Source organism: Cordyceps fumosorosea (genome assembly GCF_001636725.1).
Source record: "Cordyceps fumosorosea ARSEF 2679 chromosome Unknown scaffold_20, whole genome shotgun sequence".
Lineage (NCBI taxonomy): Eukaryota > Fungi > Ascomycota > Sordariomycetes > Hypocreales > Cordycipitaceae > Cordyceps > Cordyceps fumosorosea.
Genome location: NW_017387320.1, coordinates 155,011 through 169,087, shown reverse-complemented (window position 1 = coordinate 169,087; position 14,077 = coordinate 155,011). Strand labels below are relative to the sequence as shown.

Sequence of the window (14,077 nt, the reverse complement as noted above, 5' to 3'; positions counted from 1 at the left end):
GGGCCGGGCACATTAAAATGAACGCACTCTTCGCCTTGGGCTCTAACGGCTCCGGACAGCTCGGGATTGGCCACCGCGAGGATGTGTCTGTCCCGAAGCCCGCGCACTTCCACCCTACGCAGCCCGACGCGCCGCCCATCGTCAAGGTGGCCGCCGGCGGCAACCACACCCTGCTGCTCAGCGCGGCCGGCCGGGTCTACTGGAGCGGCGACCCGGCGACGGGGGCGTGCGGCCTCGGGCCGGTCACCGATGTGCCCGCATTCCAGGAGCTGCGCTTGGTGCGGGACGGGAGCGAAGAGATTGTCAGTGTCTCCCTGATCGCGTGCACGTGGGAGGCCTCGTTCGTCGTGGCGAGGGATGCGCAGGGCAGGAACACGAAGCTCTACAGCCTCGGGGTCGGCGCGAAGGGGGAGCTGGGCCAGGGGGAGCTGATGGTGCGGACACCGTCGGCGACGAGGTTCAAGGACTTCCCCCCGGCGGGCGCTTCAATTGTGGACATGTCTGCCGGGATGGGCCACGTCGTCGTGGTGCTGAGCAACGGCGACGCCTACGGCTGGGGCAACTGCCGCAAGGGACAGGCCGGCGCGCCTGAGCAGGTCATCTATTCACCGCGAAAGGTCGAGGGTCTGGGGTTCAAGGCCACCCGCGCTGTGTGCGCAAAGGAATTGACTGCATTCTTCGGCGAGCCCGGCAGCGGCAACCTCGCCGTGCTCGGCCTCGACAAGTGGAACTTGTCTTCGGGCAAGCCGGCGCAGGTGCCGCCCTGGGCCGACGTGGGAGCTAGCTGGGGAAATATATACATTCTCGGCACCGACGGCACTCTTCTCGGTTGGGGCCGCGACGACCACGGCCAGCTGCCACCGGCCAACCTGCCCAAGCTCACTAAAATCGCGATCGGCAGTGAGCACGTGGTTGCGTATGCGGAGGGCGGCGACGTCCTCTCCTGGGGCTGGGGCGAGCACGGCAACTGCGGACCGCAAGTTGAGAATAATGATGTAAAGGGCCGCTGGAATGTCATTGCCTCGTCCAAATATATCCCATCAGACTCGCAAATAGCAAGTATCGGTGCTGGCTGCGCAACCAGCTGGGTCTGCATAACGCCGCGGTGAGGGCGTCTGCACATCCGCACGCGCTACGACCTTCTCAGTCGGGGAATAGAGCAAGGTTTTGTACGTCGGACAGCTTCTGAGTAGGTTCAAGAACAGTAGAAGTTTCTGCGGGAGGATCGGCCTGGTCATCGTCGGCTGCAGGAGGAGCCGGCTCTGGCCTGCTCGTGTGCATAAATGAATGCGTCTGTCTACGAGTCAGCCTTTGAGTGATGCCTAGCCGCATTCTGCAACTCACCGAGATTGGGTCGGGGTCAGCACTATGATCCCACCCAAGCTGTGCATTCTCTTCTGCATCCTCGTCTTCATCCCTGACCGGCTCCCAGCCCTCGTCGTCGACAAACAGGCTCTCGGAGCGCAAGGTCGGCGGCGGCGGCTTTTGCGAAGGACGGAGGTCAAAGGCGGACATGCGCGAGACACTGGCTCTAATAGTGCCAACAGGCCGGACACTAGATGGCGGCGGTATCCTTGCCGAGGCCTGTGTCGGCGGCTGTGTCGTTTCTGGGGGTGGTGCTGGTGCTTCGGACGGCGCGACGCTCGTCTTACGAGACCCGGCGTCGAGGCGCGGTGCATTGGCTGCCGGGGCGGATTTGCGTCCCTTTTTCGTCTTCTGGGCAGGGTTGCTTCCTCGCTCTCCGACTGTCATTATGAGAAATTCACAGGATAGCGCATCAGCAGCATAGGAAAACTGGATCGGGCGGGCAGGGAGGGAGTATCGAGCGGAGAGGGCAGAACCGCTAATACCGGCGTGATGGATAATGGCACGGAAGTCCTTAACCGAGATGACAATGTGGAGCTTATCCTCGACTTCGATATCGTCAAATTCATCTGCTTCGACTGCAACCGAGGTCTGGAGGGGCTTTTTCAGGACGGCTGGGTATTGGTTAGTCGTAGGCTGCAAAGAACAAGGAGCAGATCTCGTACCGTCTTCGCTCACTGTCTTTTCACTGAAACACGTAAAATTTACATGATCACCATGAGTATTGATGTCCAGGTAGTCAATTCCTGGACCAAAATGGTCCATGAGCTGTCGTAGGGTGCGGGAGGAGATGGACCAGTGGTGCGGCGCGTCATGTTTGCTAAACTTGGCGTGCACCGGGACGCCCGTCTCAAAGGGGAGGCGGTGGGTGGACGTGAGGCCCGTCCGGAAGACGATGCGCGCGATGAAGCGGCTCTTGACGCCCTGGCCGTCCTCGATGGCGACGTCGCAGCGATCAATCAGGGTCTGCCTCTCAGCGTCGCGGTCCCTTTGGCTGTCGGCAGCCGAGCGGCTGCGGAATAGCGAGGTGAGCGACTGCGGAGCGATTTCAGGTCAGCAAGAGCCGCGCGGGGAGGAAGCACGGGTAAAAAAGGGGAGGGGGCTTCGCGAGGCCGGAGTGAACTTGCCCGAATGTACATGTTGCAGTGGAAGCGCTCCCTGGACTGGCCGGTGCCTTGGTAGTTGTAGCGTGAGAAGAAGCGGTTGGTGGCAAACTTGAAGCTCGCATAGGCCGACTTGGAGCTGTTGAGCGTGCTCAGGGTAAACTGGTGGCGGAGAGTCAGCTTGAATTCTTGATAGAACTGTGATGCTGCGTAGCCAGCAGACTCACAGACTCCTTGCGTGCCTCGAGGGACACATCGTCGCTAAACTTGTTGAGGCAGATGAGGGCATCTCGAAAGCCCGAGACGCCCTCTTCGCTGAGGGTGAAATTGAGCACTGCCATTACGGTATGAAGGCCGCCAGCGAAAGCTTGGTCTTGGAGCAATGTCCCGACCGATGATTGGCGCTGGTATGGCAACAAGATGTGTAGGCAGAATTCACGTTGACCCAGGATAGTGGATGATGATGGTGGGGTCGAAGAAGGAAGCTGAGTGCCTCTGGCGCGTCAAGTTGGCGGCGTGGAGTCGTTACAGCGCTCAAGGGCGTCTGCAGAGCGCTAGAGAAGCAGGTGGTATAGGTGGTGTATGCGCTGGACGGTTTTGTCGCGACCATGGGTATTTTCTTTACATTGATTCTAATTCTATTGTATCATCAAAAGATGTTTTTTTTTTCACTTATCCCGCATTTGTTTTATCCATATGTAAGCTGTTTGACAGCAACATGTCATCCTTGGCAATGGCTCCTTCTTAGTCCATCACTGTATTATCTGCTACGCACTAAGATTCTGAATAACATATCCGTATCAGCTTGAAAAACCGTACGACTCGAAACCTTTATTTTCCTCGAAATTAAAGACTCCTACGCAACTCACGGACAAAGGCGGCCCCGATGAGACCCATCATTGATTCGTCATGAAAAGTCGCTTGATTTCCTATATACGCACTCGCCAGAAATACACAGAAATAGCTATTGCACCCTGTTGCATCACAAGTAGAGGAAGTGATACTTGGGCGTGTCCAGCTCATAAATCCAACGAGCACACATCAAGCTCCCTGTTCATGGCACAGTGTTTCGACATCTGCTAGCAGCTCTCGACGTCGGCTGCACCGTTCTTGTCGTACTAATCGAGTGAATGTTTATGCTCCGTAGAAACGACCTCGCCATCTGCGGAAAATGCCTCCCAGACCATTGAGACCCTCGGAACCAGATTCAAACTCTTGGCCACTGTTGAGACCACCGCCGGGACCATCCGGACCACCGGGACCACCCGGACCACCCGGACCACCCGGACCACCCGGACCGCTGGGACCACCGGGACCACCGGGACCGCCGGGACCACCGGGACCACTGGGACCACCGGGACCGCCGGGACCGCCAGGACCACTGGGACTACCGGGACCATCGGGACCACTGGGACCACCGGGACCACCGGGACCACCGGGACCGCCGGGACCTTTATCACAACCGCCGTCACTGGGACCCCCTGGACCTTCGGGGCCGCCGGGGCCGCCGGGGCCGCCGGGACCATCGGGACCACCGGGACCATCGGGCTGACTAGGTTGGCTAGGCTCTTCCGGGGCAGGTTCAAACTCTTGACCGCCGTCGAGATCACCGTCGGGACCACTGCCGTTGCCATCATCACCACTGGGAAGGCCAGCGTCGGGGGCGTTCGGATCCGACTCGCTCTTCTGGCCAGCCGACTTGGTCCCGAGCTCGCGCTGAATCTCCGCGAACTCTACAATCTTCGTCGGGTTGACGTTGATGTCTCTGGAGTAAATGCACAAGTTAACCTTGTCCTTGTTGTTCTCCCAGACGTCGCAGACCGGCGCCGTCTCTCCGCTGGCGGCGAGGGGCTGACTCGTGACGCCGCTCGACGACTTGGACTCGCAGACGAGTCGCGGCTCCTGGTCGCCGGCGGCCTTCTCAACGACGACTTCGGAGAGGGAGCAGAAGCTTCCGGTCGCGGAGAAGTAGACGCCGTCGTGGGCGCAGTCGTCGCCGCAGGCGAAGGAGGTCGCGTTGACCTTGGCGCCGGCGATGTTGCTGCCGTGGTTGGCGGCGCGGACGGCGACGGCGGCGCCGAGCAGGACAGATACTCTGGGGAGCATGGTGGTGGTGGAATTGGGAGGTGTGAAGCGAGTTGAGAAGAAGTATACAGTGGGACGTGTGTAGAAGGAAAGCTTGTTGTCCGCTATCTAGTTGGTGAAGAAGCTGGTGAAGTACTTAGATGTCTACGTGATTCTCGGGACTTTATATACGTAAATACATGAGCGAGGGAGCCAACAGAGCGTGTCGCGGAATAGGTTAAGAGAACCTGTCGCTGAATAGCAGGGCCAAGAGCACGTGTAGTTGGGTAGCTTGACCTGATCTTCACCAATGACTCAAAAACGGGCGATCAAACAACTTTGCATATATAAGAGGAGAAACGAGATGTTTCATCCTCTTTAGCGCATCGATACAAATGGCGTGAAATGTCTGCTGATAAAGCTTTAGCATGAGCATTGCGCTGGTAAACTTTTGGCTCTTTGGGCGCATACACCCAGCAAGTATAGTGGTCAAGACATTGCATGGCCAAGAAGCGGGAACAAGCGGAACTACTATCAACTTGTGAAGAGTATAATTAGAAGCGCGAGCGGGCCGGGATGGGGGAGAGAGGGGACTGACAAGGCAGAATCCAGTGGCGCAATGCTGCGGCCAGGGCATTACAGACAAGACGCAAGCAGCTAAACGAGGAACCCAGGGCATTATTATGATAGCAAAGGGAAGTTATGAAGGAGGCATCCAGATGCAAGTACCGAGTGTCCGCATTACACTATTTTGAGATGGCTACGAGCTTCTTCCCTGATGATCTATTCGTCTGAACTAACGCTCTACGTATCGACTTAACGGTACTGGAATTGCCTGATGCAATAGTGCCATTGGCCTATTTACAGTCAGAAGTAGAGGAAAGCTGACAATTCTTCAGTATATTCTAAAATTGTAGGTGGCCCTGTATGTGTATTGCATTGCATTCGGTCTGCACCGGTCAATCGACTCTACATGGCATGCAGCGTTGGCCCTTCACTCAAGCGTACGCACTCAGACTTCGTCATCTTTGGTCCTCCCGAAAGACGATATATCCTACATCAGCCTTACTCTCCGTTGGTTGGCCCCGGAAAGACGAAGCTCGGATTAACCGGCTCCTCCGAGTCGCCATCGGTCGGCTCTTCCGAGTCAACGTCCTTCTCCGGCTCATCTGAGTCACCGTCTTCCTCCAGCCCGTCCGAGCCGTCGTTGGCCGGCTTGTTCGCGTCGACGTCGGTCCCCGGCTTCGAGGTGGCAACGGGCGGCGGCACACACTTGCTAGCGGGTTCGGGGGGAGTGGCCGCGAGCAGATCCGTCAGCACGGGAGACGCGTCGACCAGCGCCTTGATCTCCTCCCAGGTCAAGTCCTCCTCGAGCTTCGGCGGCCCGCATTGTGCGGGGCCCAACTATTTGTCGGCGAGGCATGCGTAGTTTTTGAAGCCGTTCTTGTCCACCTTCAAACCCTTGCCGTCTTGGACGTCGCACGGGTAAAAGTCCTTCTTTTCACTCTCTTCGATAAGGCGCATGTGAAAGCCCTTAATCGGCCGCTCGCCGGCGCAGGCAAATGGAAACTCGAGGTTCACCTTGTCGTTGTCGTCAACGGGGCGGACCATCTCGGACTAGCGACAAATGCCGCGGGAGTGGGAAAAGTAGATGTTCTGGTGGATGCATTCGTCGGCGCAGAAGTATGTTTTGTCTTCGGCGATCTCAACGGCGTAGACCTCCTTGCCGATCATAGCTCGGAATTCAGCCTTGACTCGTGTCAGGCCCCGTGGTAAGCGACGCTAAGCTTTGCAGTGTTTGATATGTACTCGGCCATTGAGCATGAACTCCGGGCTTCTAGTTAAAGGTCAAAAAGAGAAGCCATCAATTCGTTGTGTCTATTTTGTACAGAAGAAAAAGGACACGCAACGCCGCCAAACGCTATGGACGAATAGGAATAATGAACAAAGACACACCCTCAGCTCGCTCACTGGGTCAACTTGTGCGTCTTCGGAGAGCCGGCCGGCGTCGCCGCGACCCAGTACATGAAACGAAAGTAGTTTACAAAGGCGAGCCCCGTGTACGTCACCGGCACGTACTGCGCTCCCCTCCGGATCCACCACACCGCGACCCGGGCCGCCCAGTCCGCGCCGACCACCGCCGAGCCCATCTTTGACTGAAACGCCGCCGGCACCACGTGCCTGTACAAGAAATCCTCATCATCGTAATACGCGCGCGCGAACGGCACGAAGGCGCGCTTCGACGCCGCGTACGCCTTCATGGCCTCGCCGTCGCCCGGCATCGCGCCGTGCAGCTCCGCCTCGCTGCCCACGTACCACACCTCCGGGATGAGCTCCGCGCCGGCACGCGTCCGCACGCGCCTGAACAGCTCGACGATGGCCACCGTGGCCGCGCAGTTGACCGCGTGCGCGGAGGCCGCGTCCTTGGTCCCGTGGCACAGCACCAGCACGTCCGTCTCCGCGAGGAGCGGTGCGAGCTTGCCGAGGTCGTCGGGGGTCCACTCGATGCCGTGCCGGAGGGGGGTCACGGAGGCGACGCGCTCCTGCTTCCGGAGCACCTCCGTCAGCGCCTTGCCCAGCGCGCCCTGCGAGCCCGTCATCGCCACGCGGCGCCCTCGGAGCGTCGTCGCGGTGCCAAAGAGCACGTCAACCACGCGCACCATGGAGCCAAAGTAGTTTTGCGGATCAATATGGTGCAGCACATGGTACTCTGGCCCGACAATCATGTGGTTCCTATCCTTGGGTACCACCTCGTACGGGATGTGGTTCGAGTCGTGGCCCATGTTCCAGGCCACCACGCTCGTCCGGATGACCTGCACGACCATGACGATGAGCAGGTCGTAGGCGGCGGCGGCCGGGTAGAGGCGGCGGAGGAGCAGCCAGCTGGCGGTGCTGCCGAGCGCCTGGCAGGCGAACTCGAGGGGCATGTGGGAGGCGAGGTTGGCGGCGCGGAAGCGCGGCTGGAAGCGCAGGCGGCGGTCAAAGTACTGGTGGTGGGCGGCGTGCGTGCGGGAGAGCCAGCGGACGAGGGGGCTGCGCGACTTCTGGTGCGCTTGCCAGTGGACGAGGTCGAAGAGGACGGAGCCGACGATGTAGTGGGTGATGGTGAGGCCGGCCGTCGCCAGCAGGCGGGTGTAGTCGGGAAAAGACTCGGACGTCATGGTATAAGCAGCAGAGCATCGGGGGGCTGTTGGTTGAATTGTTGCCTAGCAAGGAGAAGGGGGGGGAGAGGAGTGTAGTGATTCAAGTATTTCATAGACAACTTATCAAAGTTCTCTTATAACAAAGAGCGAATTATCAAAACGATGTTGACAATTACTTGATCCCTCCCTCCCCCTTTCATGCTAAAAATACATCTCCGGCCAACGCGGCGCTTGCCGGTGGTGGCATTGCCGCTGCAGCAACAACCGCAGGCTTCATCAAACACCCTAGCCCCCACCTCCCCCCCAGAGTTGAGCATGCTGGAGACCGGACACGCAATCGTCGCTTTCGTCGCATATGAGAGTACATCTCTTGGGCTGCGTTTCTTGACCATAATCAGTTTGCTCGAGTCGCCAAGTCGGTTGGCCCACAGGGCGGAACAAAGGCCCGCCGACATCTAACCGCCCAGGGGTCATTTCCAGAAATGGCCAAGAAGGAAGCGTGTGGCAGATATTTGGACGCTAGCGAAGAGACCAGGTAAACTTTATTTTTAGTCCAGTCTTCTTTGGTAATATATTTCCAGTTCTTGTCTGACTTGGAAGTTGTGCTGACTTGGAAGTTGTGTTGTCAAAATCGTTGTCAAAGTAGACAACTTGCCCGTCTAAGCCAACAGCTAGAAAGGCAAGTATCCCGTATTCTCAAGACCCTCTCGGCATTGCGCAAGCTATGCAAATACCGCATTCAAACAAAACGGAACCGCCAAGACCTTGTTCCCACGCCGGTATTGGAGGAAAGCCCATTCTGCGTCGGCCCACACGGTAAGGCTGGGCGCATCTTCCCTCTTTGAACCGAGCATGGGACGGACGGACCCCTGACAGTTTCACACAGGCACAGATTAAAAAGGGCTCGGAAAAGGGGGGCGGTGCGTCATGACGACTCGTGATGGAGCAGCTGGGGTCAGAATCCGAGCAGGTATACGACGGGCCGCGTAGCACACGGTCTATTTCAAGCTTGAATGCTGAGGAAGTCGAACCATGGGATTGATGAGATGGGGTTGTTGGAGAAGGCCTCAGTATTTTTATCAAGAAATCTGTATCCGTGTATTGACCAAAACAATTTCGCTTAATTTTTAGCAGTTCTTTAACCACTGCCTGCTTGTCCCTTTTTGGTGTTTTTTCCTCCCTTTTTTTTCCTTCTTCGTCTGATTTATATGCGCTGTTATGACATTTTCGGAAAATCCAAGGTCGCTTTCAAAATTCGTACCTAGATACGTACTACCTATACACACACAGTAGTCAATACCTATAAACAGATGTAGGGTAGGAATGAAAGATGGAGGTGAGAAGAAAAAAAATAAAAAGGACAAGAAAAATAAGAAGGACAAGAAAAATAAGAAGGACAAGAAAAATAAGAAAGATAGATGAGAAAGATAAAGAAGATAAAGAAGATACGAAAGATAGAAACAACCCTCCCAAACCCCCCATACTCAGCCTCCCGCCGCCTCTCTCTCTCTCTCACTGCCCACTGTTTTTATAGTGCTTGTAGCCCTCGACGTGCGCTAGCGACTTACCCGACCTATTCCTCTCCTTGACCGCACAGCCAGCCTTGTCGCACCACGACACGGCAGCCCCCTTCCAGTCGAGGCAGTCGCAGTGTCGCGGGTCAAACACCTTCACCGCCCGGCAGTCGGCGAAGCGCCGCGCCGGGCTGAACAAATAGCCGCCCCGGGGGAACTGCGCGGCCTTGAGCACCGCCGTGAGCACCGCGGAGCCCCGGGGGGGGGGGGCTTCCTTCCCGCCCCCCGCCGGCGCGGCGAACGGGATGTGCCGCAAAGGTCCGGATGTTGATCCGGTAGGCCGTGGCTGGTGTGGCGGGCCATTCGGCACACCTGCGTCCAGCTGGCGCTGCAGTGCGAGCCCAGCTTGACGTACAGTAGCCCTCGCGGCCGATGCAGGTGCGGCCTGTCCATGCGCTCTGGACACTGCAGCAGCGAGAAGTGCATCGAGGTGTGCGGCGCCAGGCAGCCCTGGCACCACAGCTTCTTCATGCCCTTGATGAGCTGCTCGTCGGTCTTGTCGCCGCGGACCTGGGCGCAGCCGTCGCAAAGTTTGGCGGGCATCCTGTGTGAGGCGCTTGTGGTGTTGGGTGGTGGTAGGCAGGCGGGCTGGAGCAGCACTTTGTCGCATTGGTGGTGGTCTCAGGTGTTGGTCCATAGTAGTATGAGGTGTTGGCTGGTATGGTGTTGGCAGGTGGCCAATAAGGTAGAATAATCTACCATCAGATGTTGATTGGGTTGGCCGGCCCAACTGCCGGCAGTTCATTGAGCTTTAGAATTTTTTGTAAAAATTAGCAAGCGCCACTTCCAGTGGCTATGACAAATTGTCCAAGGCAGTGCAGATATGCCCGTAGCGAGTAAACATTCGGACAATATCACTACAAGTGGCCAGCCTCGTCTCAGCTCAGGCTGCCACCCCCCCCTACCCCCACGGTAAATCGTAAGCCGACGCAACCTCATCCAAATCCCTCTCGCCTAATCCGTCCAATCAGCCTGCCCGTTAAGAAATACGTCCATGGCAAGATTCCATCTCTTCCAGTCGGATTCATCTCACGACTGCCCTTGGCCTTGCTTTTTGAGATCCCATTCATGATACGTTACAATCGGCTACATATCCCCATGCAGGACACTTCCCGAAAGGTTCGCGATGCGCCGCCTGCCAATCAAGCTGTGCCTCCCCCTTTGTGGTCGAAGGCGGTTGCATAGCGGGCAGTGTCAACAAAGGGACCCTCTCCCGCGAATGTCCTGCGCCTCCTTGTATTTTGTCGTCTGCCGCAACCCGCGCGCCAAGCTCAGGGCGGCGACCGCTTCTTACGTTGCGGCTTCATGCATCGCTGTCTTTTTTGCCACTCCTTCCCGTCTGTTCCGCCCTACACTCGGCCGGGACCACGGCGAAACGCGGGGGAGGCTTACCTCTTCCGTGATAACTGCCGGGAGCCACAGGAACGGGGAGCTGCCGCCCTACATCGTACCAGGGGATCTAACAATTTCGCAACGGCTCTCAATATAATTGCTAAGGTCGTGGCGTATGTGACGTGTGTACATGGACTGTCCAAGCAGACTATATCTTTTCTTATACATGATTAAAAGCAAGGGCAGCGAAGTTGAAGTCCCAATTGTAAAGGGCCCCCGATTCCGGTTCCGGCACACAGCTCGCCCCCGAGATCATCATCCGAGGGTTGCCGTTGTGTAGCGACATCGTGTCTACGAATGGCGCGTCCCGGCCCCATGGATTGTATTCCGGGCCGTTCGCCGTTGTAAAAGCCGTTACGTCCATACCTCGCAGCCCACCAGCGCGAAGCTCTACCAGCCTTCTGTTGCGTATAATGCCGACACGCTTCTTCAACGTCGTGAAGTGCTCCACATACTGCGGCTCCGCCCAGTAGCTTTTATGCTGCTTAATGGTCGATTCAATGCCTTCAATAACCTCGTCGTCGTCTGTGGCGACCCATGCCGCGAATAATGCTGCGGGCATAAAGCCAGCCCCAACAGGCAGCTGTTTGCTCAATATGCGTGTAATCCAGATGGCTTCCCGCGCATAGAGCAAGGCCTCTTCTTGAAGCCTTTTGCTTGTCGGGTCCATGGCTGAGATGAAGGCATTGATCATAAGCGTAAAGCTTAGTATCATTGTGTAGGCCACGCCCATCTGTATCTGTGCCCTGACGAGAGCGGTGTTTGTCTTCCTCGTCGCTTTGGCCATGTTGGTGAGATCCATCAGCCGCCGGCGCACAAACGGACACTCAATCTGCATCCGCTTGTATTCCCTGACCATCTCCTTTTCGTGCAGCTCTGGCTGGCGGGTGAAACACGAGAAGCGCATCAGATATGGCAAGTCTAGACTCTCGATCGCCTGGCCCTCTTCCTTATCCAACGGTCGGTAGCACCCGAGACGCGTGTTTAGAATATGGAGATATCGTAAATCAATTTGGGGGATGTTGGGATTTATAATAGCTTCGATGCACTTTTGGCACGTTAGCAGGAGCAACGTGGAGGGGCAGGGGGGGGAGAGCATACAGCAGGTACTATGAGGTGGTAGCGCAGGTCTTGACCAAAGGAATCGTGCCATGGCTCGTCAATGGTATGGTGTAGCAAAGTGCAGATGCCTTGCATGTGGCTCATGTAACTTTGTGCCGACTCGGACACCCACATCTACCCAATATGTTAGAGGTTTAGGGAAGCACACCACCAGTTGAAGGAGCACTAACTTCAGCAATCATGAGCATAAAGATGGCACACAGTGTGTACGGAGATTTTAATTGTCGTGAGTCTTTGAGAGCATTGTGGAGTAAATTGAGGACCTTGCCGCATTTCTCAATCGTCCTTCGAGATTTTTGACCGCTGCGCAGATCATCATGGGCAGCGAGAAACCCCTCCGTGGCATAGTCTAGAAGCTCACAGGTGCCCATCCGAGCAGGGATGCGAGCGAACCAGTCTCCGAAACACTTCAAGTCAAACTGGGGGTCATCAATCTGCAGGGCAGAGACGAAACGACCCGATAGTCTGGTGATTTGGTTGTTGGGTGAGGCTGGGGGTGACAGCAACCTTGGCCTTGGGGGAAGTTTCTTGGACCGGGGCGTCTTGGCGGGAACAAAGGCGAAACTTTGTTCCTTGAACTTGTATCTGAGTTGTCCTACTCCTTGGCAAGGAATCTGGAGGCGGGCACATCTGGCGCACTTTGGTGTCGCTTGATCACACTTGGCCGTGTTAGTTGCTGAGGCTTCCATTAATTAGGTGCATGGGAGTGCAGCCTACCTTTTTCTTTTGCTTGTAACAAGCGTCGCAGCCACGAAAAGTAGGTACGCCAGGCATAATGAAGAGTGAAGATTAGGATAAGTAGACGGAAACGTGAGGAGGGTGGGTGGTGATGGCTCAGAAACGGGTTTGAACGGCGGGCGGCCGGGTGCTATTATACACAGGTGATGCTGCAGAGTTCGTGAGTGAGGTGCTGCATTCGAGTAAATGGAGAGCTGGGTTGATGAATGAAGTAGGATCTGCTCTCCTCGGGGGGGGGGGCTAGTGCGTCGTCAAGAGGAAGAGAACCCCTCGTACACAGGCCTTGAGAGGAGGGGGGCGGCCGCGGGATGGAGGGGAGAGGCGGCCGATGGCAGTGGCGTGAGCATCCGTCGCGGCGGAGCCAACCAGATTTGCCGAGCTGGCGCTCAACTCTGGGTGTGGTGCGTCCAACAAGCGCAGCCTCCCTTCTCCGGTAGTTTGAGGGTGGGGTTGGTCTCGTCGGGGGCGAGTCTCGACGCCGTCAAGGGATCTCCCCAAGATGAATGTTTTTTCGCTGGTGGATGGAGGCAGACGAGCTGTGGGTCCCATCGACGGATGGGTAGGCGAGATTCCGTCTCTGATGGTGTGACGTTAGCGGAAAGGAGCCGGTCGCGACGAAGGAGGAGATGTCAAGTTGCTGATGGTGACAAAAGGAGGTAAATCTCCTGAGGACCTTTACTGACGTACCTCTCTTTCCTACCTACGCCCCGTGCAGGATGAAGCGCATGTGGTGTGTGGTGTGGGCCGTTGCATCTGGCGCCAATGTAACAGCAATAAGCCCAACGAGCAGGTGCACTGTGGCTGTACATTGTTGAAAATAGGTCATCGCCGAGCACAAAGAGGCGATGCACTGCTTCTCAAATTATTCTCTTCATTACTAACTTGTCCATCTCTGGCTATTTTCAGCGTTTATGTGCATAGCACCGGTCGCTTCCCCATTTTAAAAGTCGCGTACCTGATAGTGCCAGCATCCGCCAGCCTCCCGCTGCGGCACCGCTCTTGGCCCCCACGACTGCCCTACAAGCCCTATAAATAAGCCTTCGAGCCAAGCCCCCTCCAACCACACCACCCCCTCCTCCTCCCCTCCCTTTGAATCTGCGAGCGCGCCAACCCGACTGCAGCTGCCGCAACAACTACCCAACGCCTCCTCCAAAATAGGTACCGACGTGAAAGAGACAAGCCATTCAGCCGCCTGACACATTATTGCCTACCTTGGTATTTCTTCTCGGGAGACTGTGTGAAAACTCCGCGGAGTACGCCCGTCTCCGAACACCTCTGCACAACCATGCTCGTAGCGAGAGCCCATCTCGTCACCCGGTGCAAGTCTGCAGTAACACAGTAAGAAATACAAATCCCAGCCTAGCTTCGCTCCTTCAGCTAAGGTCATGTTTTCGCGTACGTCTTTTCGGACATTGCGAAATCCCGCCTCGAGGCCATTTTCACCTCCACCTACCATGTCGGCGGCATTACTTACGACCACGCACCCAAGACGTCTACCACGATCTACCTTGCTGGCCGAGAGAGAAGTGGCGCTGTCGACCTGAAAAGCTCTTCGGGCCTTTTATTTCGTAGTTTT

At 56.7% G+C, this 14,077-nt stretch overlaps 7 protein-coding genes across 7 annotated transcripts; 1 reads left to right on the top strand and 6 right to left on the bottom strand.

The window, feature by feature from the left end:
- Positions 1 to 17: 17 nt before the first annotated feature.
- Positions 18 to 1,109, top strand: ISF_07137 (alpha-tubulin suppressor protein Aats1; the record flags this gene model as incomplete). The annotated part of the gene is made up of 1 exon (XM_018850741.1): positions 18 to 1,109. The coding sequence occupies one exon, from the start codon at positions 18 to 20 to the stop codon at positions 1,107 to 1,109; it is 1,092 nt and encodes a 363-aa protein (XP_018702018.1).
- Positions 1,110 to 1,143: 34 nt separating this feature from the next.
- On the bottom strand, positions 1,144 to 2,809 carry ISF_07136 (DNA repair protein Rad9; the record flags this gene model as incomplete). Its single annotated transcript, XM_018850740.1, has 5 exons — positions 1,144 to 1,293; positions 1,345 to 1,979; positions 2,031 to 2,377; positions 2,503 to 2,630; positions 2,696 to 2,809. 5 exons carry the CDS (start codon positions 2,807 to 2,809, stop codon positions 1,144 to 1,146), a joined length of 1,374 nt encoding a protein of 457 aa, XP_018702017.1.
- A 793-nt stretch (positions 2,810 to 3,602) lies between these two features.
- Positions 3,603 to 4,574, bottom strand: ISF_07135 (hypothetical protein; the record flags this gene model as incomplete). The annotated part of the gene is made up of 1 exon (XM_018850739.1): positions 3,603 to 4,574. The coding sequence occupies one exon, from the start codon at positions 4,572 to 4,574 to the stop codon at positions 3,603 to 3,605; it is 972 nt and encodes a 323-aa protein (XP_018702016.1).
- Positions 4,575 to 5,597: 1,023 nt separating this feature from the next.
- Positions 5,598 to 6,143, bottom strand: ISF_07134 (hypothetical protein; the record flags this gene model as incomplete). The annotated part of the gene is made up of 2 exons (XM_018850738.1): positions 5,598 to 5,936; positions 5,985 to 6,143. 2 exons carry the CDS (start codon positions 6,141 to 6,143, stop codon positions 5,598 to 5,600), a joined length of 498 nt encoding a protein of 165 aa, XP_018702015.1.
- A 356-nt stretch (positions 6,144 to 6,499) lies between these two features.
- ISF_07133 (integral membrane protein) lies at positions 6,500 to 7,693 on the bottom strand (the record flags this gene model as incomplete). The annotated part of the gene is made up of 1 exon (XM_018850737.1): positions 6,500 to 7,693. One exon carries the CDS (start codon positions 7,691 to 7,693, stop codon positions 6,500 to 6,502), a length of 1,194 nt encoding a protein of 397 aa, XP_018702014.1.
- A 1,494-nt stretch (positions 7,694 to 9,187) lies between these two features.
- Positions 9,188 to 9,792, bottom strand: ISF_07132 (hypothetical protein; the record flags this gene model as incomplete). Its single annotated transcript, XM_018850736.1, has 2 exons — positions 9,188 to 9,415; positions 9,562 to 9,792. The coding sequence occupies 2 exons, from the start codon at positions 9,790 to 9,792 to the stop codon at positions 9,188 to 9,190; spliced, it is 459 nt and encodes a 152-aa protein (XP_018702013.1).
- A 1,009-nt stretch (positions 9,793 to 10,801) lies between these two features.
- Positions 10,802 to 12,134, bottom strand: ISF_07131 (hypothetical protein; the record flags this gene model as incomplete). The annotated part of the gene is made up of 3 exons (XM_018850735.1): positions 10,802 to 11,689; positions 11,743 to 11,877; positions 11,934 to 12,134. The coding sequence occupies 3 exons, from the start codon at positions 12,132 to 12,134 to the stop codon at positions 10,802 to 10,804; spliced, it is 1,224 nt and encodes a 407-aa protein (XP_018702012.1).
- Between the last annotated feature and the right edge of the window lie 1,943 nt (positions 12,135 to 14,077).